At 49.4% G+C, this 23,545-nt stretch overlaps 1 protein-coding gene across 1 annotated transcript; it reads right to left on the reverse strand.

Moving 5' to 3' along the window:
• Positions 1-251: 251 nt before the first annotated feature.
• LOC138297089 (uncharacterized) lies at positions 252-806 on the reverse strand. The gene has a single exon (XM_069236593.1). The coding sequence runs from the start codon at positions 804-806 to the stop codon at positions 252-254; it is 555 nt and encodes a 184-aa protein (XP_069092694.1).
• Positions 807-23,545: the final 22,739 nt, after the last annotated feature.

Here is a 23,545-nt window from a genome sequence, read left to right on the forward strand (position 1 = left end):
GAGTGCAAGGCCACAGTCTTTGGAGAGGGTGACTTGCCCACTGGTTCAGGAAGGGGCAACATGCCCATTGCTCTGTCCTGGGGAGTGCAAGGCCACAGTCCCTGGAGTGGGTGACTTTCCCACTGGTTCTGGAGGGGGCAACATGCCCAGTGCTCTGTCCTGGGGAGTGCAAGGCCACAGTCTCTCAGGTGGTTGACTTTCCCACTGGTTCTGGAGGGGGACAACTCGCACAACAGCCCCTGGAGTGTGGCCTACATGGTATCTGCTGACGGTGACGGCTGCGCTGTGGTGGTTGGAGAGGCCTCCAGGGCAGCCTCTGCACTCTCTGATGGCTGCACTGTGGTGGTGGATGGAGGTGGCTCCTGGGCAGCCTCTGCACTCTCCGATGGCTGCATATCCGCAGCTGGCAGTGGGGGCCATGTGACATCTGGTGGTGGTGGCGGTGTCAGCCTGACAGCCTCTGCTGGCGTAGAGTGCTTTGTCTCCTCCTGTACATGAGTCATGGATACCTTACCCTTCCTGGTAGGGGTGGAGGGCCTCTTCCCCTCTCTGAATGGTGGTGCAGCCTCTTTCTCCTTCTTTACAGATGGTGCAGGCCCCTTCCCAATCTTTCCAAGTGGTGCAGGCTTCTTCCCCTTCTTCACAGGTGGTGCAGACCCCTTCCCCTTCTTCTCTGGTAGTGCTGGTTCCTTCCCCTTCTGCAATGAAGGTGTGGTATCCTTACCACCATGAGCAGGTGGTGCTCCTACTGTCCCCGTGGACTGTTTGGCTGAGGTGCTGGGCTGTGTCCTTGGTACCCTGCCCATACCGGCAGGATGGGGGAGGGGCAGGGAAGAGGTCAAACTGGGAAAGGAAAAGCTTTTTGGGGACGGTGCGGCGGGAGGAGGGAGGAGTAATGGGAGTGTAGGATGAGGGAGTGGTAGTTGGAGGTGTATGTCTGCTGGACTTGGGTGCAGATGCATGGGCAGTATGCTGGTGTGAGGTGGGTGGCTGTTGGGTGTGAGAATGCTTGTGTTTGTGTCCTTTAGGAGGGGGGACAGACACGGTGGGAGAGGACAAAGGGGACGCGTGCTTGGATGTTGTGGATGTGTCTGCAAGTGAGGTGTGTGTTCTGCTTGGTGTGGTTATGTTGGTAGTGGATGCTGATGTAGTGCATGCAGGTGTGACTGTGGGCGTGACTGGGAGGGAAGTGGAGGAGGAGGAAGAGGGGACAGTGGAAGCAGTGCAAGGTTTTGTGTCTGCAAATGTATGGTGTTTGCGTGAGTGCCTGTGGGATGAAGTGTGGTGCTTGTATTTGCCTGTGCCACTCTTGTGTGAAGCCTTGTCTGCATGCTCATCTGTATATGTGCCTGGGATGGGTTGGGGTTGAGAGGAATGGAACCGGGCAGTGTGAGCTGGAGGGGGGATGGTAGAAACAGGGCCAATGGCTTCTATCAGAGAGGAGGCCAGAGCCTGAATCGATCTCTGTTGGGCCACCAATCCTCAGTGAATGCCCTCCAGGAATGCATTGCATTGCTGCTTCTGGGATGCCAGCCCCTGGATGTCATTCACAATGGTTGATTTCCCTACAGAGATGGAGCTCAGGAGGTCAATAGCCTCCCCACTCAGGGCAGCAGGGCTAAATGGGGCAGGGCCTGAGGTGCCTGGGGCGAAGGAGATGCCCACCCTCCTGGGCGAGCGGGCATGGGCAATTTGCTGAGGGGCCACTTGGAGGGCGGTGCTGGTACAGGGGTGGCAGATGTACCTGCATCTGGGGTGGTCACAGAGGTTTCTGCCACCACCAGGGAGCTCCCAACGGAGGAGGTATCTAAGTCTGTGTCATCTACTCCTGTCTCTGCCGTGGTGCTCCCCTCCACCTCTGTCCCACTGGTTCCTTCGACGTCGGTGGACTCTGCCTCCAGGGCCATGTGGGATGCAGCTCTCTCTGTCACCGATGCCCCTGCTCCTCCGCCAGATGATGCTAATGCACACAAGGACAGGATAACAAAACACGAAAGGGGGGAGATAAAGGATACACTTGGTCAATGACTGCACCAACACCACATTTGGCATACACAGCACCGTCACACACAGGGAACAGGCTTAAGCACTATACATTGCACTGCCAGTGATATGGCTAGATGCTAAGGCAAGATGAGGGCCACATACCACCAACTGCAGCCCTCCTGGGACCCACGTTGCCCTGTCTGAAATGGACTGCTGACAAGTTAGATTACCTGTATTTGAAAAACACCCATTACCCTAGAGATGACCCACGCTACAATGTCTGGCCTAAGGAGCACACACTAACTCACATCCACCACCCGGATCCCAGCCCACCTGCCAACATTTGTAATGATACCCATTGTACTTACCCCCTTGTGGCTGCTGTGATTCCCTCAAGCACCCATCCAGCTCATGGTAGGCCACCGCCAGTATGCGGGCCATGAGAGGGGGTCAGGTTCCGACGTGCACCCTTTCCTCATTAGGAGGCCATCCCCAGTTGTGCCTCTGCGGTCTTCCGTGCCCAGCGTCTCAGGTCCTTCCATTGTTTCCGGCAGTAGGTGTTCTGCCTGCCATAGACCCTCAGGGTCCCCACGTCCTTGGTGATGGCACACCATAATTCCTTCTTTTGATGGAGCTGACCTGCAGAGGCAATACAGACAGGAGAACACCATTTAACAAACAGTCCAGCCTGTCACACAAATGGCCCACCATACCCGTTTCCATCACATTGGTACTCACATCGCCCGACGCACACCATGTACACCAGCACAAGACATTCCTTCCCCCATGACACGATGCTTGCACACACATCTCCATGCATCCTTCCCACATGCATTGTGCCCAAAGGGTATTCACCTGTTGGTCTGGAGGCCCATACAGCAGTCCGTACTGGGGTAGGACCCCATCTACTAGTCTCCAACTCTTCCAAAGTGAAGGCATTGCCCCTTTACCCAGTCAAACGGGCCATGGTGGATTCCAGACAAAGGTCACAGCAGCACACGAAGTGCAGGTGTTCTCCTGTTGAAGGTCAGGAAATAAGTGAGGAATCAGATAGAAAATTGTGGTCACATCCTCGGCGGTGTACATCGTCACTGCCGGCGCAGATCCCCATTGGCCACTGTACTCCACTGAGCACTATATTATCCAATGTGGAGTTGCACGGCGGTGCAAGACTGCCTTCCGTAACGACGCCCAACCTCACTTCTACCTGTCCCTACATAAAGGACAGGCAGTCACCATTTCAGGGGGGGGAACAGTCATATTGACAAAAACTGCGTCATAGATTAGATTGGCACATACCTCGCCATTAACACTATGCCATTACATAAGTGGACCAAGTAGACTGAAGTTTTGGTTCCATTGTTCCAGTTGTGACCGCTTACTCACTCTTGTGTCCCTTAGATACCCATCTCTGCGGATGAATAGGAGGTGGAGACATACCCCTTGTACAGACCCCTTGTGGACTTAACTACTGTCAGAAATCCCCAAGGTGCCTCCTGCATTATCTGTCAGCATCCCCAAGGATTAGGGTTAAATCATATCTCTGTTCTTGATTAAACCTTTATGTTTCTAAGTAAAGATAATGTGCTTTGTTACACAATTGGTTTTATCAATGCTTGTTTTACCAATGCTTGTTTGCTAATGTGAGCAGGTGTAGACATGTGCTTCTAATTGGGTGTGGTGCAGACATGTGCTTCTAATTGGGGGTGGTGCAGACATGTGCTTCTAATTTGGTGTTGTAACTCATCCACATGTGGAAACTCAACTGCTTTCCTGATTGGCTATAAATAGCAGAGTGAAGCATGCCTCCCTGCTTGGCTTTGTTTTGCTTCCTGATCTCAGCATCTGATTTGGCAGTCCAGCCCCTGATATCATCCTCGTATTCAGGACTTTTGAGGCAATTATTTTCTTCGTTCCTGTACCAGCTGACGCCAGGCTTTCCTCCAGCACCCCGGAAAAGACTGCAGCTAAGTGACTAGTATTCTCCAGGGAGTTTGTTCTTTGAGCACCGCACTTTCCTAGAACAGCTGGTTTATTTGAGACCTTGTATTTCGGCTGAGTGCTTATCTTGAAGAGACAAATGCATTTCTGAACATTCTACATTTTTATTGTAGTTACTTGCCTAAATGTGCTTCAGGAAATCTGCTTGAGGTCAAGTACTACACAAAGGGGGTCATTCCGACCCTGGTGGTCCATGACCGCCAGGGCGGAGGGCAGCGGAAGCACCGCCAACAGGCTGGCGGTGCTTCCTGGGCCATTCTGACCACGGCGGTAAAGCCGCGGTCAGAAAAGGGGAACCGGCGGTTTCCCGCCGGTTTTCCCCTGGCCCAGGGAATCCTCCATGGCAGTGCTGCTTGCAGCGCCGCCACGGGGATTCCGACTCCCTTCCCGCCAGCCTGTTTCTGGCGGTTGTCACCGCCAGAACCAGGATGGCGGGAACGGGTGTCGTGGGGCCACTGGCATGGGCAGTGCAGGGGCCCCCTCACAGGGCCCCCTACAGATTTTCACTGTCTGCCTAGCAGACAGTGAAAATCGCGACGGGTACCACTGCATCCGTCACACCCCTGCAGGGGCTTTCCCGCTGGGCCAGCGGGCAGCCTTTTGGCGGTCGCACGCCGGGCCAGCGGGAAAGTTGGAATGGCCGCCGCGGTCTTATGACTGCGGGGCGGTCATTCGGCGGTAACCGCATGGCGGGCGGCGACCGCCGCCCGCCGCAGTCAGAATGACCGCCAAAGTGTCAGTGCAATTTTAAAATAGCAATCACATGACTTTTCTTTCTCTAATAGCATAACTCTCGGATTTTAATTGTGTCATTCATACCTGTGTTTCAGGTTTGAGGAATTTGCTTTTGAAGGGTTTTTCACACACACAGTGAAAACAAACCACCCTAACTGTTTAAACCCAGAGTAGACATTTGTATTTCTTGGATTGTTTTTGTTCCTTTTAGTTTAACCCTATGCACGCAGGAAGGTTATATGTGATATAATTAATGCCCTTGTTTGTCTTTCTTGTGCATGATAAGTGCAACCACAGTTCTAATTGTAGTGTGCAACGGTGAATCTCTGTGAAGCCAGCCCTAGTGTCGCAGTACTTATTGTTATGGTACTCAGTTTGGGGTTTTGGTAATGCAGTGTTAGTAATTGTGCCAACAGTTATTATTATCCAAGAAAAGTGCTGGAGCATCCTGGTGTTCTTCTACTGCTCCTGTGCCCATATCAGAAAGAGAGATTCAGTTTCAAGGAAGTTGAGTGCACTAACTCTACTATCACTCTGTCAACAATGACCTGCCCCTCCGAAGTTACAGGGTGCCTGGCTGGACCAGCAAGACTTGGCAGTGTTTTGTCTCTTTCTCTTACACTCCCCCTTCCCTTTTGGGACACCTGCTGGGATTTCTGTGTCCACTAGGAAGTGCAGAGAGTTGTTGTAGGAGGTTGGGGGGGGGCGTACCATCGCCCCTGCAGACATCCTGCTTTTCAGGTGAGTGGCCCTGTCTCGACAGCTACACTGAAGGACAGGCACATTATACTCATCTATAGACTGGACAAGGCCACAATCACAGAGCTGTGTGCCCAATTGGAGTCAGACCTGATCTCCTCTATCTGTTAACAAAACTGGGACCCCACCTCTTATGCAAGTGCTATCAGTGCTCCATTTCTTGGCAACTGGTTCTTTCCAAGTGACAGTGGGCTTGGCAGCAGGAATGTCACAGCCAATGTTCTCAATCGTGCTGGCAAGAGTGTTGTCTTCCTTGGTAAAACACATGTGCATCTACATTTCTTTCCAGGTGGAAGAATTGGCCACTGTGAAGGCCAGATTCCAAGGATTGGGACGTATCTCCAATAGTATTGGGGCGATTGATGGTACACATATTGCGTTTGTCCCCCCACCAGAATGAACAAGTGTTCAGGAATCGTAAGAGTTTCCACTCACTGAATGTGCAGATGATGTGCCTGGCAGACAAGTGCATCTTGCAAGTCAATGCTAAGTATCCTGGGTCGGTGCATGATGCCTTTGTTCTGAGGAAAAACAAAACCCAAATGTGATGGCCCAACTACAGAGGCACAGGGTGTGCTTATTGGTGAGCCTTGGTCCCCACCCAATGTCTGTTAATGTATGCCTCTGATGTTGACCTCATAGGATAGTGTGTGGCTAAATGTTGTCCCTCAAATACCTGCAGGTGACTCTGGTTTCCCAAATCTATTGTGGCTGCTGACCCTCATGAGGAATGCCAGGACAAGGGCTGAAGAACATTATAATGAGGCACATATGTGAACCAGGAGGATCATAGAGGGAACCTTTGGCCTCCTGAAGTTCCGGTTCAGGTGCCTCCATCTGACACAACCTAGCCCTCTGATGCCATGTGCCTTTTCTGCAGGAGGAGGAGACTGGAGATGCCCCTGTGGCTGCAGCAGACCCTGATGACAGTGAGGATAAAGAGGCTGAGGATGAGGACAACAGAACATCATTTATATGTCTGTACTTCCAATGACACACAGGTGAGACAGTGCAACTTAACATTTCTATGACTATTGGTGTATTCTGTGTGGCTGTGGCATGATGGCATTAACTTCCTTTTACCTCTACTTACTGTCACCTATGGTTTGTCATTTTACAGATGTTGGTGATATAACAACTGTGTGTGATGTGCTGACTACAGCCAGTTGCAGGTCATTATTTCTATGCTCTCACAATGTACAGTTAATTTATAATGGATGTAGCTATTTCCATTAATACAAATTTTCAATACATGAAATACTAGCAGTCGAGTTTTGTCCAAGGGTGTTTATAGTAGTGCTAAGAAATTGAGGGGAAAGTGCAATGGAATGAGGTGATGATGGAGGAAAGTCCAGGGTATTGTTCCAGTTTGTAGCACAGGTGCAGTGTCCAAGTAGCCATTGGAAGGGGTGCAAAGGCAGTTCAAGGTGGACAAGGTGATTGGGTGGCACACAAGGGGGACAATCAGGAGAGTCTCATTTCCTGGAGGTGGTTGTGGCAATTGTCTCTGGCTTCTGTCTGGGTTGCAGGGAACGTTTGCTGGATGGTTCACCTTCTGCGGAGGGAGGTATGCTGGTGGCCTGTGGGTCCTGTGGCAGGGCCTCTAGTGGCAGCAGAAGGTGAGGGCTGTTTAGTTGACTGGCTAGTGGTAGGTGCCCGCTGGTGTGCTGTTGTCTCTTTCATGATGTTGGCCATGTCTGCCAGCACCCCTGCTATGGAGACCAGGGTAGTGTTGATGCCCTGCAAGTCCTCCCTGATCCCCTGATACTGTCCCTCCTGAAGTTGCCTGTTCTCCTGCATGTTGGCAAGGATCTGGCCCATCGTATCCTGGGAATGTTGGTAGGCTCCCAGGATCGTGCCTTCTGGAGAGTCAGTTCCCTGGTCCTATTCGCCCCCTGGTGCACAGCAGTCCCCCACTGTCCCTGGTGGCCTGTGCACCATCCCCTGAACGGTGTGCCCACTGCCACTGACCCCAGGTCCCTGATTGTCTTGGGGGCGAGGTGTGGCCTGGGGTCCCTGTACAGGTGGGCACACTGTTGATTGATGTGTCCTGGGGACAGAGATTTGGGTACGCTGGGTGGGTGTTGTAGTGTTGGATACTGATGGGGGAGGCTCTGTGGTGAACTATGATTGTGCTTGGGTAACTGGCTGTCCAGTGCTCCCTGATGGGCCAGGTAGGTCCTCCAGATCCTGAAGTCCAGAGTTATTGTCATCACTGGGGCATCTTCTGTTGGGGGACTAGGTAGTGGTGGTACCTCCTCGCCACTGAAATTGGCTGGGGTACCTGTGGGGATGTAAATGATGTACTATGCTTCATATGTATGACATTTGTACATCGCTGGCTTCCCCTCTATCGTTAGTGATGCCCTGCCAGCTTTTGTTTGTGTATGGTGATGTGTTGTGGGTATGTAAGTTTACCTATGCTGTGCATTTGTGATGGGTGTCCATGCAGGGCTGGGAGGGGTGTCCATGTATTGGTATGGCATGCAGGGATTGGCATTGAAGTTAAGCATATGTGTAGGTGTGTTTTGTGGGATGGAGTGGAGTGATGGGAGTTGGGGTGAGGATGTGAGATGGCATGCAGGTATGGGGGGTGATAGGTAGTAAATGTTGACTTACCAGTGTCCAGTGCTCCGGCTACTCCAGTGAGTCCCTCTGGATGCAGTATTGCCAAGACTTGCTCCTCCCATACTGTAAGCTGTTGGGGAGGAGGTGGGGGTTCGAAGCCAGTCCTCTGTATGGCAAGCTGGTGCCTTGATGCAATGGAACGTACCTTCCCCCGTACATCATCCCACCTCTTCCTGATGTCGTCCCTTGTTCTTGGGTGCTGTCCCATGGCATTCACCCTGTCCACAATTTTCCACCATAGCTCCATCTTCCTTGCAATGGAAATCTGAGGTACCTGTGCTCCAAAGAACTTTGGCTCTACCCTGACAATTTCCTTCACCATGACCCTTAACTCATCCTCAGTGAAACGGGGAGTACCTTTGTGGTGCCATGGGTATTGTGTGGTGTGTGTTGGTGAGAGTGTGTTGTATTATGTGGTGGGGTGTGTGATGTGGAGTGCATGAAGGATGTATGGGTGTGGGTATTGTGCTTCTTGTTGTCTCTGTGCTCTTCTTCTCAGTCTTCTGGTAGCAATTGTTGTTCGTAAGGGGTTGTGGGTATAGTGGGTGTGTGTGTGTGTTGTGTGTATTGGGGTCAGGTGTGTTTTTGATATTGGCCAATGTAGTGTTGCTTTGTATGTGGGTGTCCATTCTGAGCGTGGTGGAATGTACCGGCAATGGTTTACAGCCGTTGAATGTCTGCAGTGGTGATTCCTGGCTCATAATGTGGTGGGCGTTGTTTCTTTGACGTAACGGTATGGGTGTTGGTATCAACACTTTAGCACTGACCTTTGGTCTGGCAGATTTGTGTATGTGGCAGTATTCTGTCACATTGGTTTGTTTGTGTCATAATATGGTGAACGGATCTCCCCATCGCTGCGATATGTTGGCGGCCATCAGTGTGACGGTAAGCAGGATTTACCGACAATGTCATAATGAGGCCCTAAGTGTTGCACAGCATGGGTAGTGGCACTTTCTAACCATGGCTCTGTGATTATTTGCCTAGTTAGCCCACAATAGTATCTACAAAAATTAGGCTAATGTGGCGCAAGGAGGTTCCAGGGCCTTGTAACTTTGGTCCCCTGGCTCAAGAATAGAAAACATTGCGCACATATGACATGGTCAGACAAAATTTCCAATTACAATCACCATGTACCTAAGCCACAGCCCATGATCGGAAAGTGCACTACCACAAACCAATACAACCATACATCCAAACAGGAACACACACAATACCAAATGTTAGTCTGATACACCACTTCCCTACCACCTAGCAATTGACTAATGTGCATGAGTGATACATGTTCTCACATTCCTTTGCTGCTGACCAAGGTTACGACATCCAGCCATGGGTCATGACACCTTTTGGAAATCCTGCAACAGATGCACAACTGGCCTACAATGAAGACCACATGAGGAGGAGGAATGTTGTGGAGTGTGTAGGAAAGTACCATCTTGCCTGGCATGTTACCCCCATTTTTCACTGTATATATGTTGTTTTAGTTGTATGTGTCACTGGGACACTGGTAACCCAGGGCCCCAGTGCTCATAAGTATGCCTGAATGTGTTACCTGTGTAGTGACTAACTGTCTCACTGATGCTCTGCTAATCAGAACCTCAGTGGTTATGCTCTCTCATTTCTTTCCAAATTGTCACTAACAGGCTAGTGACCATTTTTACCAATTTACATTGGCTTACTGGAACACCCTTATAATTCCCTAGTATACGGTACCGAGGTACCCAGGGTATTGGGGTTCCAGGAGATCCCTATGGGCTGCAGCATTTCTTTTGCCACCCATAGGGAGCTCTGACAATTCTTACACAGGCCTGCCACTGCAGCCTGAGTGAAATAATGTCCACGTTATTTCACAGCCATTTTACACTGCACTTAAGTAACTTATAAGTCACCTATATGTCTAACCTTTACCTGGTAAAGGTTAGGTGCAAAGTTGCTTAGTGTGAGGGCACCCTGGCACTAGCCAAGGTGCCCCCACATTGTTCAGGGCCAATTCCCCGGACTTTGTGAGTGCGGGGACACCATTACACGCGTGCACTACATATAGGTCACTACCTATATGTAGCTTCACAATAGTAACTCCGAATATGGCCATGTAACATGTCTATGATCATGGAATTGCCCCCTCTATGCCATCCTGGCATAGTTGGCACAATCCCATGATCCCAGTGGTCTGTAGCACAGACCCTGGTACTGCCAAACTGCCCTTCCTGGGGTTTCACTGCAGCTGTTGCTGCTGCCAACCCCTCAAACAGGCATCTGCCCTCCTGGGGTCCAGCCAGGCCTGGCCCAGGATGGCAGAACAAAGAACTTCCTCTGAGAGAGGGTGCGACACCCTCTCCCTTTGGAAAATGGTGTGAAGGCAGGGGAGGAGTAGCCTCCCCCAGCCTCTGGAAATGCTTTCTTGGGCACAGATGTGCCCAATTCTGCAGAAGCCAGTCTACACCGGTTCAGGGGACCCCTTAGCCCTGCTCTGGCGCGAAACTGGACAAAGGAAAGGGGAGTGACCACTCCCCTGACCTGCACCTCCCCTGGGAGGTGTCTAGAGCTCCTCCAGTGTGCTCCAGACCTCTGCCATCTTGGAAACAGAGGTGCTGCTGGCACACTGGACTCCTCTGAGTGGCCAGTGCCACCAGGTGACGTCAGAGACTCCTTCTGATAGGCTCCTTCAGGTGTTAGTAGCCTATCCTCTCTCCTAGGTAGCCAAACCCTCTTTTCTGGCTATTTAGGGTCTCTGTCTCTGGGGAAACTTTAGATAACGAATGCAAGAGCTCAGCCGAGTTCCTCTGCATCTCTCTCTTCACCTTCTGCCAAGGAATCGACTGCTGACCGCGCTGGAAGCCTGCAAAACTGCAACATAGTAGCAAAGACGACTACTGCAACTCTGTAACGCTGATCCTGCCGCCTTCTCGACTGTTTTCCTGGTGGTGCATGCTGTGGGGGTAGTCTGCCTCCTCTCTGCACTAGAAGCTCCGAAGAAATCTCCCGTGGGTCGACGGAATCTTCCCCCTGCAACCGCAGGCACCAAAAAGCTGCATTACCGGTCCCTTGGGTCTCTTCTCAGCACGACGAGCGAGGTCCCTCGAATCCAGCAACTCTGTCCAAGTGACTCCCACAGTCCAGTGACTCTTCAGTCCAAGTTTGGTGGAGGTAAGTCCTTGCCTCACCTCGCTAAACTGCATTGCTGGGAACCGCGACTTTTGCAGCTATTCCGGCCTCCGTGCACTTCCGGCGGAAATCCTTTGTGCACAGTCCAGCCTGGGTCCACGGCACTCTAACCTGCATTGCACGACCTCCTAAGTTGTTCTCCGGCGACGTGGGACTTCTTTGTGCGACTTCGGGTGAGCACCGTTTCATGCATCCTCGTAGTGCCTGTTTCTGGCACTTCTCCAGGTGCTACCTGCTGGTAAGAGGGCTCCTTGTCTTGCTCGACGTCCCCTCTCTCTCCTGGTCCAATTTGCGGCCTCCTGGTCCCTCCTGGGCCACAGCAGCATCCAAAAACGCTAACCGCATGATTTGCAGCTAGCAAGGCTTGTTGGCATTTTTTCGGCGGAAAAACACTTCTGCACAACTCTACAAGGCGAGAGGGATCCGTCCTCCAAAGGGGAAGTCTCTAGCCCTTTGCGTTCCTGCAGAAACCACAGCTTCCTCTGTCCAGTAGAAGCTTCTTTGCACCCACAGCTGGCATTTCCTGGTCATCTGCCCATCTCCGACTTGCTTGTGACTTTTGGACTTGGTCCCCTTGTTCCACAGGTACTCCAGATTGGAAATCCAGCGTTGTTGCATTGTTGGTTTGTGTCTTTCCTGCATTATTCCTCTAACACGACTTCTTTGTCCTTAGGGGAACTTTAGTGCACTTTGCACTCACTTTTCAGGGTCTTGGGGAGGGTTATTTTTCTAACTCTCACTATTTTCTAATAGTCCCAGCGACCCTCTACAAGGTCACATAGGTTTGGGGTCCATTCGTGGTTCGCATTCCACTTTTGGAGTATATGGTTTGTGTTGCCCCTATCCCTATGTTTCCCCATTGCATCCTATTGTAACTATACATTGTTTGCACTGTTTTCTAAGACTATACTGCATATTTTTGCTATTGTGTATATATATCTTGTGTATATTTCCTATCCTCTCACTGAGGGTACACTCTAAGATACTTTGGCATATTGTCATAAAAATAAAGTACCTTTATTTTTAGTATAACTGTGTATTGTGTTTTCTTATGATATTGTGCATATGACACTAAGTGGTACTTTAGTAGCTTCACACGTCTCCTAGTTCAGCCTAAGCTGCTCTGCTAAGCTACCATTATCTATCAGCCTAAGCTGCTAGACACCCTATACACTAATAAGGGATAACTGGGCCTGGTGCAAGGTGCAAGTACCCCTTGGTACTCACTACAAGCCAGTCCAGCCTCCTACATTGGTTGTGCAGCGGTGGGATAAGTGCTTTGAGACTACTTACCACTCTTGTCATTCTACTTTTCATAAGAGAAAAATATACAAAACAAGGTCAGTGTATATACACATAGCCAAAAAGTTTTGCATTTCCTCTTTTCACTCTTTTCTAAGTGCTGAAAAGTACTTCTAAGTTTCTAAAAAGTTCTAAAAAATTTTTAAAAAAATTTTCTCTGTCTTTCTAAAAGCTCTGACAAACTTTTTTCTCTTTTTCTATCACTTTAACTCTCTCTAAAAATGTCTGGCACAGGCCAAAATGTTGATCTGTCCAAACTTGCATATGATCACCTTAGCTGGAAAGGAGCAAGGAGTCTCTGCATAGAGAGAGGTTTGAGTGTAGGGAAGAATCCTTCCTTGGAATTGTTACTTAACATGCTTAGAGAACAAGATAAGGCAAGAAGTGCCCCATCTGTTGAAAAAGTAGCTAATGGTTCCCAATCTGATCCAGGGACTCCCCCAGGAAAAGATTCAGGAAAGAAACTTCCTAGCCTGCCCATTACTAGACAGTCTAGCATAGTTGGTAATGATTTTGGGTCACACCATACAAATAGTGTAGTCTCACATCATAGCAAAAGCATTTATTCTCACCACAGTGGTACTGATGTTTCTGTGAGCCAAGCTGTTAGGGTGCCCTCTGTAAGGGACAGGTCTCCTTCTGTCCATTCTCACCATACTTCTGTTTCAAGGCAAGTCCCTCCCACCCACCCTGATGACAGATTGTTAGAAAGGGAGCTCAATAGATTGAGAGTGGAACAAACCAGACTGAAGCTCAAGAAGCAACAGCTGGATTTGGATAGACAGACTTTAGAAGTAGAGAAGGAGAGACAGAAACTGGGTTTAGAAACCCATGGTGGCAGCAGCAGTATTCCCCATAGTCATCCTGCAAAAGAGCATGATTACAGGAATCTGCACAAGATAGTTCCCCCTTATAAGGAGGGGGATGACATTAACAAGTGGTTTGCTGCACTTGAGAGGGCCTGTGTTGTACAGGATGTCCCTCAAAGGCAGTGGGCTGCTATCCTATGGCTATCATTTAGTGGAAAAGGTAGGGATAGGCTCCTTACTGTGAAAGAAAGTGATGCCAATAATTTTACAGTTCTTAAGAATGCACTCCTGGATGGTTATGGCTTAACCACTGAACAGTACAGGATAAAGTTCAGAGAGACCAAAAAGGAGTCTTCACAAGACTGGGTTGATTTCATTGACCATTCAGTGAAGGCCTTGGAGGGGTGGTTACATGGCAGTAAAGTTACTGATTATGACAGCCTGTATAACTTGATCCTGAGAGAGCATATTCTTAATAATTGTGTGTCTGATTTGTTGCACCAGTACTTGGTGGACTCTGATCTGACCTCTCCCCAAGAATTGGGAAAGAAGGCAGACAAATGGGTCAGAACAAGGGTGAACAGAAAAGTTCATACAGGGGGTGACAAAGATGGCAAAAAAAAAAAGGATGGTAAGTCTTCTGACAAGGGTGGGGACAAATCTAAAAATGAGTCTTCATCAGGCCCACAAAAACACTCTGGTGGGGGTGGTGGGCCCAAATCCTCCTTTAATCAAAACAAAGAAAAGAAACCATGGTGCTATTTATGTAAAGTAAAAGGCCATTGGACAACAGATCCCAGTTGTCCAAAGAAAAGCACCATGCCTCCTACCACTACAACCCCTACTGCTACCCCTAGTGTCCCTACTAATAGCAGTGGTGGTGGGAGCAAGCCTACTAATAGCCAATCCAAGGGAGTAGCTGGGCTCACTATTGGTAACTTAGTTGGGGTTGGCCTTGTTAGGGAGGCCACAGAGGCTGTGTTAGTCTCTGAGGGGGCTATTGATTTAGCCACCTTAGTTGCTTGTCCCCTTAATATGGATAAGTACAAGCAGCTACCCCTAATAAATGGTGTTGAGGTTCAGGCCTACAGGGACACTGGAGCCAGTGTGACTATGGTCATAGAGAAACTGGTCCACCCTGAACAACACCCACTTGGTCACCAGTACCAAGTAACCGATGCCCACAACAACACACTTAGCCACCCCATAGCTGTTGTTAATCTCAACTGGGGGGGGGTTACTGGTCCAAAAAAAGTTGTGGTAGCCACAGATTTACCTGTAGGTTGTCTACTAGGAAATGATTTGGAGACATCAGCTTGGTCAGATGTGGAGTTGGAGGCCCATGCAGCAATGCTGGGCATCCCAGGGCATATATTTGCTTTGACAAGGGCTCAGGCCAAAAAGCAAAAAGGACAGGGAAGCTTGGATCCTGGAACAATGGACCAAGTGCTCCCTAAAGCTAGGGCTAGTAGAAGCAAACCACTTCCTACTATCCCTCCCTCTACAGTGGATTCTACTTCTGAGGAAGAAGAATTCCCTCCCTGTGCAGAACCTACACCAGAGGAGCTTCAAGCAGACACTGCTGAGCTTTTGGGTGAAGGGGGGCCTGCCAGGGAGGAGCTGAGTGTGGCACAGCAAACCTGTCCCACATTAGAGGGTCTAAGACAGCAAGCTGTCAAACAGGCTAATGGGGATGTCAGTGACTCTCACAGAGTTTACTGGGAGGACAACCTCTTGTACACTGAGCACAGGGATCCTAAACCTGGAGCTGCCAGGAGACTAGTGATTCCTCAGGAGTACAGAAAGTTCCTCCTAACTCTTGCCCACGACATTCCCCTAGCTGGGCACCTGGGTCAAATGAAAACTTGGGACAGACTGGTTCCATTGTTTCATTGGCCTAGGATGTCTGAGGACAAAAAAGATTTTTGTAAGTCCTGTGAAACCTGTCAAGCCAGTGGCAAAACAGGTGGCACCCCAAAGGCACCCCTTATTCCACTGCCTGTGGTTGGGGTTCCCTTTGAAAGGGTAGGGGTTGACATAGTTGGCCCCCTTGACCCTCCTACTGCTTCAGGCAATAGGTTTATCTTGGTGGTAGTGGACCATGCCACAAGATACCCTGAAGCAATTCCTTTAAGGACCACTACAGCACCTGCAGTGGCAAAGGCCCTCCTGGGAATATTTTCTAGGATGGGCTTCCCAAAGGAAGTAGTATCAGACAGGGGAAGCAATTTCATGTCTGCATACTTAAAGGCCATGTGGAAGGAGTGTGGTGTAACTTACAATTTCACTACACCCTATCATCCACAAACAAATGGACTGGTGGAGAGATTTAATAAAACTCTCAAAGGCATAATTATGGGTCTCCCTGAAAAACTCCGCAGGAGATGGGATATCCTTCTACCATGCCTCCTTTTTGCCTACAGGGAGGTACCCCAGAAAGGAGTGGGCTTCAGCCCCTTTGAACTTCTTTTTGGACACCCTGTTAGGGGTCCACTCACACTTGTAAAGGAGGGTTGGGAACAACCTTTAAAAGCTCCTAAGCAGGATATTGTGGATTATGTACTTGGCCTCAGATCAAGGATGGCTGAGTACATGAAAAAGGCCAGCAAAAACCTTCAGGCCAGCCAAGAGCTCCAGAAGCAATGGCATGATCAGAAGGCTGTTTTGGTTCAGTACCAACCAGGGCAGAAAGTGTGGGTCTTGGAGCCTGTGGCCCCAAGAGCACTCCAAGATAAATGGAGTGGACCCCACACAATTGTTGAAAAGAAGGGAGAAGTCACCTATTTAGTTGACTTAGGCACTGCCAGGAGTCCCCTTAGGGTGCTCCATGTCAACCGCCTGAAACCCTACTATGACAGGGCTGATCTCACCCTGCTCATGGCAACTGATGAGGGACAGGAAGAAGACAGTGATCCTCTACCTGATCTCTTCTCTTCCACAGAACAAGATGCTCTTGTGGAAGGTGTAGTTTTGGCTGATTGTCTTACTGCTGAGCAGAAAGACCATTGCATAAATCTCCTCGATCAATTCTCTGTACTCTTCTCTACTGTGCCAGGTACCACTTCTTGGTGTGAGCACACTATAGATACTGGAGACAGTTTACCTGTCAAAAGTAAGATCTATAGGCAGCCTGACCATGTCAGGGACTGCATAAAGCAAGAGGTGCAGAAAATGTTAGAACTAGGAGTGGTTGAGCACTCTGAAAGTCCATGGGCTTCTCCTGTGGTACTTGTACCAAAACCCCATTCCAAAGATGGAAAGAAGGAAATGCGGTTTTGTGTAGACTATAGAGGTCTCAACTTGGTAACCAAAACTGATGCACACCCTATACCCAGGGCAGATGAGCTCATAGATACACTGGCATCTGCCAAGTATCTAAGCACTTTTGATTTGACTGCAGGGTATTGGCAGATCAAATTGTCAGAAGATGCTAAACCTAAAACTGCATTTTCAACCATTGGAGGACACTACCAATTTACTGTAATGCCTTTGGTTTGAAAAATGCATCTGCCACTTTTCAAAGGTTGGTGAACACAGTCCTGCAAGGGCTGGAGGCTTTCAGTGCAGCATATTTGGACGATATAGCTGTCTTTAGCTCCAGCTGGGATGATCACCTGGTCCATCTATGGAAAGTTTTGGAGGCCCTGCAGAAGGCAGGCCTCACTATCAAGGCTTCAAAGTGCCAGATAGGGCAGGGGAAGGTGGTTTATCTGGGACACCTTGTTGGTGGGGAACAGATTGCACCACTTCAGGGGAAAATCCAAACAATTATTGATTGGGTTCCCCCTATCACTCAGACTCAGGTGAGAGCCTTCCTAGGCCTCACTGGGTACTACAGGAGGTTCATTAAGAACTATGGCTCCATTGCAGCCCCTCTTAATGACCTCACATCCAAGAAAATGCCTAAAAAGGTATTATGGACAGCAAACTGTCAGAAAGCTTTTGAGGAGCTGAAGCAGGCCATGTGCTCTGCACCTGCCCTGAAAAGCCCTTGTTACTCTAAAAAATTCTATGTCCAAACTGATGCATCTGAATTAGGAGTAGGGGCAGTCCTATCACAACTTAATTCTGAGGGCCAGGATCAACCTGTTGCTTTTATTAGTAGGAGGTTGACCCCTAGAGAAAAGCGTTGGTCTGCCATAGAGAGGGAGGCCTTTGCTGTGGTCTGGGCTCTGAAGAAGTTGAGGCCATACCTGTTTGGCACTCACTTCATTGTTCAGACAGACCACAAACCTCTACTTTGGCTAAAACAAATGAAAGGTGAAAATCCTAAATTGTTGAGGTGGTCCATATCCCTACAGGGAATGGACTATACAGTGGAACATAGACCTGGGAGTAGCCACTCCAATGCAGATGGACTCTCCAGATATTTCCACTTAGACAATGAAGACTCATCAGGTCATGGCTAGTCTTATTGTCCTTCGTTTGGGGGGGGGTTGTGTAGGAAAGTACCATCTTGCCTGGCATGTTACCCCCATTTTTCACTGTATATATGTTGTTTTAGTTGTATGTGTCACTGGGACCCTGGTAACCCAGGGCCCCAGTGCTCATAAGTATGCCTGAATGTGTTACCTGTGTAGTGACTAACTGTCTCACTGAGGCTCTGCTAATCAGAACCTCATTGGTTATGCTCTCTCATTTCTTTCCAAATTTTCACTAACAGGCTAGTGACCATTTTTACCAATTTACATTGGCTTACTGGAACACCCTTATAATTCCCTAGTATATGGTACTGAGGTACCCAGGGTATTGGGGTTCCAGGAGATCCCTATGGGCTGCAGCATTTCTTTTGCCACCCATAGGGAGCTCTGACAATTCCTACACAGGCCTGCCACTGCAGCCTGAGTGAAATAACGTCCACGTTATTTCACAGCCATTTTACACTGCACTTAAGTAACTTATAAGTCACCTATATGTCTAACCTTTACCTGGTAAAGGTTAGGTGCAAAGTTGCTTAGTGTGAGGGCACCCTGGCACTAGCCAAGGTGCCCCCACATTGTTCAGGGCCAATTCCCCGGACTTTGTGAGTGCGGGGACACCATTACACGCGTGCACTACATATAGGTCACTACCTATATGTAGCTTCACAATGGTAACTCCGAATATGGCCATGTAACATGTCTATGATCATGGAATTGCCCCCTCTATGCCATCCTGGCATAGTTGGCACAATCCCATGATCCCAGTGGTCTGTAGCACAGACCCTGGTACTGCCAAACTGCCCTTCCAGGGGTTTCACTGCAGCTGTTGCTGCTGCCAACCCCTCAGACAGGCATCTGCCCTCCTGGGGTCCAGCCAGGCCTGGCCCAGGATGGCAGAACAAAGAACTTCCTCTGAGAGAGGGTGCGACACCCTCTCCCTTTGGAAAATGGTGTGAAGGCAGGGGAGGAGTAGCCTCCCCCAGCCTCTGGAAATGCTTTCTTGGGCACAGATGTGCCCAATTCTGCATAAGCCAGTCTACACCGGTTCAGGGGACCCCTTAGCCCTGCTCTGGCGCGAAACTGGACAAAGGAAAGGGGAGTGACCACTCCCCTGACCTGCACCTCCCCTGGGAGGTGTCCAGAGCTCCTCCAGTGTGCTCCAGACCTCTGCCATCTTGGAAACAGAGGTGCTGCTGGCACACTGGACTGCTCTGAGTGGCCAGTGCCACCAGGTGACGTCAGAGACTCCTTCTGATAGGCTCCTTCAGGTGTTAGTAGCCTATCCTCTCTCCTAGGTAGCCAAACCCTCTTTTCTGGCTATTTAGGGTCTCTGTCTCTGGGGAAACTTTAGATAACGAATGCAAGAGCTCAGCCGAGTTCCTCTGCATCTCTCTCTTCACCTTCTGCCAAGGAATCGACTGCTGACCGCGCTGGAAGCCTGCAAAACTGCAACATAGTAGCAAAGACGACTACTGCAACTCTGTAACGCTGATCCTGCCGCCTTCTCGACTGTTTTCCTGGTGGTGCATGCTGTGGGGGTAGTCTGCCTCCTCTCTGCACTAGAATCTCCGAAGAAATCTCCCGTGGGTCGACAGAATCTTCCCCCTGCAACCGCAGGCACCAAAAAGCTGCATTACCAGTCCCTTGGGTCTCCTCTCAGCACGACGAGCGAGGTCCCTCGAATCCAGCAACTCTGTCCAAGTGACTCCCACAGTCCAGTGACTCTTCAGTCCAAGTTTGGTGGAGGTAAGTCCTTGCCTCACCTCGCTAGACTGCATTGCTGGGAACCGCGACTTTTGCAGCTACTCCGGCCTCCGTGCACTTCCGGCGGAAATCCTTTGTGCACAGTCCAGCCTGGATCCACGGCACTCTAACCTGCATTGCACGACCTCCTAAGTTGTTCTCCGGCGACGTGGGACTTCTTTGTGCGACTTCGGGTGAGCACCGTTTCACACATCCTCATAGTGCCTGTTTCTGGCACTTCTCCGGGTGCTACCTGCTGCTAAGAGGGCTCCTTGTCTTGATCGACGTCCCCTCTCTCTCCTGGTCCAATTTGCGACCTCCTGGTCCCTCCTGGGCCACAGCAGCATCCAAAAACGCTAACCACACGATTTGCAGCTAGCAAGGCTTGTTGGCGTTCTTTCGGTGGAAAAACACTTCTGCACGACTCTACAAGGCGAGAGGGATTCGTCCTCCAAAGGGAAAGTCTCTAGCCTTTTGCGTTCCTGCAGAAACCACAGCTTCCTCTGTCCAGTAGAAGCTTCTTTGCACCCGCAGCTGGCATTTCCTGGGCATCTGCCCATCTCCGACTTGCTTGTGACTTTTGGACTTGGTCCCCTTGTTCCACAGGTACTCCAGATTGGAAATCTAGCGTTGTTGCATTGTTGGTTTGTGTCTTTCCTGCATTATTCCTCTAACACGACTTCTTTGTCCTTAGGGGAACTTTAGTGCACTTTGCACTCACTTTTCAGGGTCTTGGGGAGGGTTATTTTTCTAACTCTCACTATTTTCTAATAGTCCCAGCGACCCTCTACAAGGTCACATAGGTTTGGGGTCCATTCGTGGTTTGCATTCCACTTTTGGAGTATATGGTTTGTGTTGCCCCTATCCCTATGTTTCCCCATTGCATCCTATTGTAACTATACATTGTTTGCACTGTTTTCTAAGACTATACTGCATATTTTTGCTATTGTGTATATATATCTTGTGTATATTTCCTATCCTCTCACTGAGGGTACACTCTAAGATACTTTGGCATATTGTCATAAAAATAAAGTACCTTTATTTTTAGTATAACTGTGTATTGTGTTTTCTTATGATATTGTGCATATGACACTAAGTGGTACTGTAGTAGCTTCACACGTCTCCTAGTTCAGCCTAAGCTGCTCTGCTAAGCTACCATTATCTATCAGCCTAAGCTGCTAGACACCCTATACACTAATAAGGGATAACTGGGCCTGGTGCAAGGTGCAAGTACCCCTTGGTACTCACTACAAGCCAGTCCAGCCTCCTACAGAGTGGACATTTGGCCTCCTCAAATCAAGGTTCAGGTGCCTACATCTTACAGGAGGAGGACAGTTATATGCACCACTCCTTGTCTGCAAAATCATTCTTGTGTGTGCCATTTTGCACAACAATTGTCTATGCACACATGTCCCCTGGGATGACCAAGTAGATGTCCCCAATGAGGAGGGTGAGAACAATGGTATACAACTGGAGGAGAGGGAACAGCAAAATACTCCTGCTGAAGTATGCAGAAGATAACAAATAGTGCAAAACCTATTCAGATAGAGCTGTACTCCAAGAATCGTCAAGTAAATAATCTCTTTCAATAGTTGTAACTTTGGGACATAGGCCCTGATTTAACAAACATCTTACGCTAATGCGGCCCAATGATGCAAATATCTAGGCAGCAGAAACTCATAGAGGTGCAAGTCAGGCATTGCGCCACTTTGTAACACATTGTGTCACAAAATGCCTGCAACAGGCATTAAGTACACAAGGTGGGTGCTCCGCTTGTAGGGGGGAGCCACAATGGTGCAGTGGAATCTAACAAAAACAACTGTGCCATATATTGCTGCTACTTTAGAAACCTGCTAAGAACACCTGTTTAAAGGGGGCACACCATTGGTACCAATAGGACCCTGAGTACTGTTGAGGGTAAGTTCTTAAGCTCAGAGCTTGAACAGTACATCAATTGCATCAAATATCTCATATGCTACAGCCCCCTACCCTGTCCTATGGTGTGGAGTCTGTAAAATACGGTGCACACATGGTTGTGGTAAGGAAATTTTAAGGGTGGAAAGAAAAGTAGCCCTGCACTGTCTTCTGTGTCACTTTACTTGAATCTGCCCCATGGTCAGGAACAATAAACATCTTTTAAATAATTCACTACCACATGAATGTGTTGGTGGAATGTAGCCATTGTCTTTAGCTAACATAATTTACATTGTCACACACAAATCACTCAAGTGTGTTGGCTTGACATATGCCTTTAGCAATCCTAGAAATATACGTGAAGACTGCTGTACAGATGTATGGACTAGGTAGGAAAGGGATAGCCAGTACTTACATTGGCAGTTTTGTGGCTGCTAGGTAACCTAGCAAAATCTGAATGAAAACATCACATGTGAGTACTGAGAACACACTTCTCAGTGCCACTCATGAATTAGCAAGAGAGTGACATACAGGGACCAATAGACACAAATGTCAAGGTATATTATACCCAATCAACTCGGAATGTGTATGTGAATCAAGCAATGTAAAAACAAGTCACAGTCCCTTGCCAAATTGTATGTATGAAGAATGACATAGAAAGCTTGATTGTGTAATTCCCTCTACTCATAGCTGACACGAGTAATCAGAGTACCAAAATACACTCATCAGGAATGTTACAGGAATGTTACTTAGGTTTTGGAAAGCAAATGTGAGCATGTGGCCATGTGGCCATGTATGAAAAATGATGTTAAGCCAAGGGCGTAGCCATGGACCTGTTTGTGGACGATCTCATCCTGAAACAATTGTGAATACATGGACTCCCAAAAATCTTTTAGGTGGAGGGAGCCCACCGCCTCCTAGGTGCACCATGAAAGCCAGGAGCACACGCTTGGCCCATCATAGCAAGACTTATAAGCGTCCAGTACTGGGATGTGAGTCACCAAGCAGCTCGCTGTGCCCCTCCATTGCATATGGGTAAAGCTTGGGTTACCTTTGTTCACTATTTCTGTCTTTGGGCCCAGAGGCTGCATCCCAGAGTTCTCTAGGTGAAAAAGGCTCTGAGGGAACAGAATCACAGGTAAATATTGGGGGTCATTACAACCCTGGAGGTTTTTGACCGCCAGGGCTGTTTTGGAGGAAGCACCGCAAACAGGCTGGCGGTGCTTCCAGGGGAATTACGACCGTGGCGGAAGCACCGCAGTCGCACTGCCGGGACCGGCGGTTTCCCGCCACTTTTGTCCCAGCGGTTTAAATCCCCCAGGGCAGCGCTGCTTGCAGCGCTGTCCAGGGGATTACGAGTCCCCCTCCCGCCAGCCAATTCATGGCGGTTTGAACCGCCATGAAAAGGCTGGCAGAAAGGGGAGTCGCGGGGCCCCTGGGGGCCCCTGCACTGCCCATGCCACTGGCATGGGCAGTGCAGGGGCCCCCTGCCATGGCCCCATGCAGCTTTTCACTGTCTGCATAGCAGACAGTGAAAAGCTAGACGGGTGCAACTGCACCCGTCGCACAGCCACAACACCGCCGGCTCCATTTGGATCCGGCTCCCGTGTTGCAGCCGAGATCCCTGCCGGCCCAGCAGGGATCTCATAATAAACCCTGCAGGAGTGCAGCTGCATTGGCGGCCGCCCGGCGGTTCAACCTTGGCACAGGGCCTCTGCCGCCTGCCAAGGTTGTAATGAGGGCCATTGACTTATGGCACAGCTTTCATTAGTCGCATCATGCAAAACTCACTTTTTAGCAGGCCCCAAAGCTGGTCATGATTGGCTGGATTGAATGTCAGCTGGCAGGAGGGTCAAGACACTGCAGCCACCCTAACAGTCACTGGGGTGGCGGCATGGCAAGGGAGTATAGTGAAACACTTTAAGTGGAGGTGCGGGTCAAAACTATGTAGGCCCTCATTACAACCCTGGCGGTCGGTGTTAAAGGGGTGGTAATACCGCCAACAGGCCGGTGGAAACAAAAATGGAATCACAACCATGGCGGAAACCTGCAACACAGACAGCCACTTTAACACTCTGACCGCCA

This window comes from Pleurodeles waltl, chromosome 5, assembly GCF_031143425.1.
Source record: "Pleurodeles waltl isolate 20211129_DDA chromosome 5, aPleWal1.hap1.20221129, whole genome shotgun sequence".
Taxonomy (NCBI): domain Eukaryota; kingdom Metazoa; phylum Chordata; class Amphibia; order Caudata; family Salamandridae; genus Pleurodeles; species Pleurodeles waltl.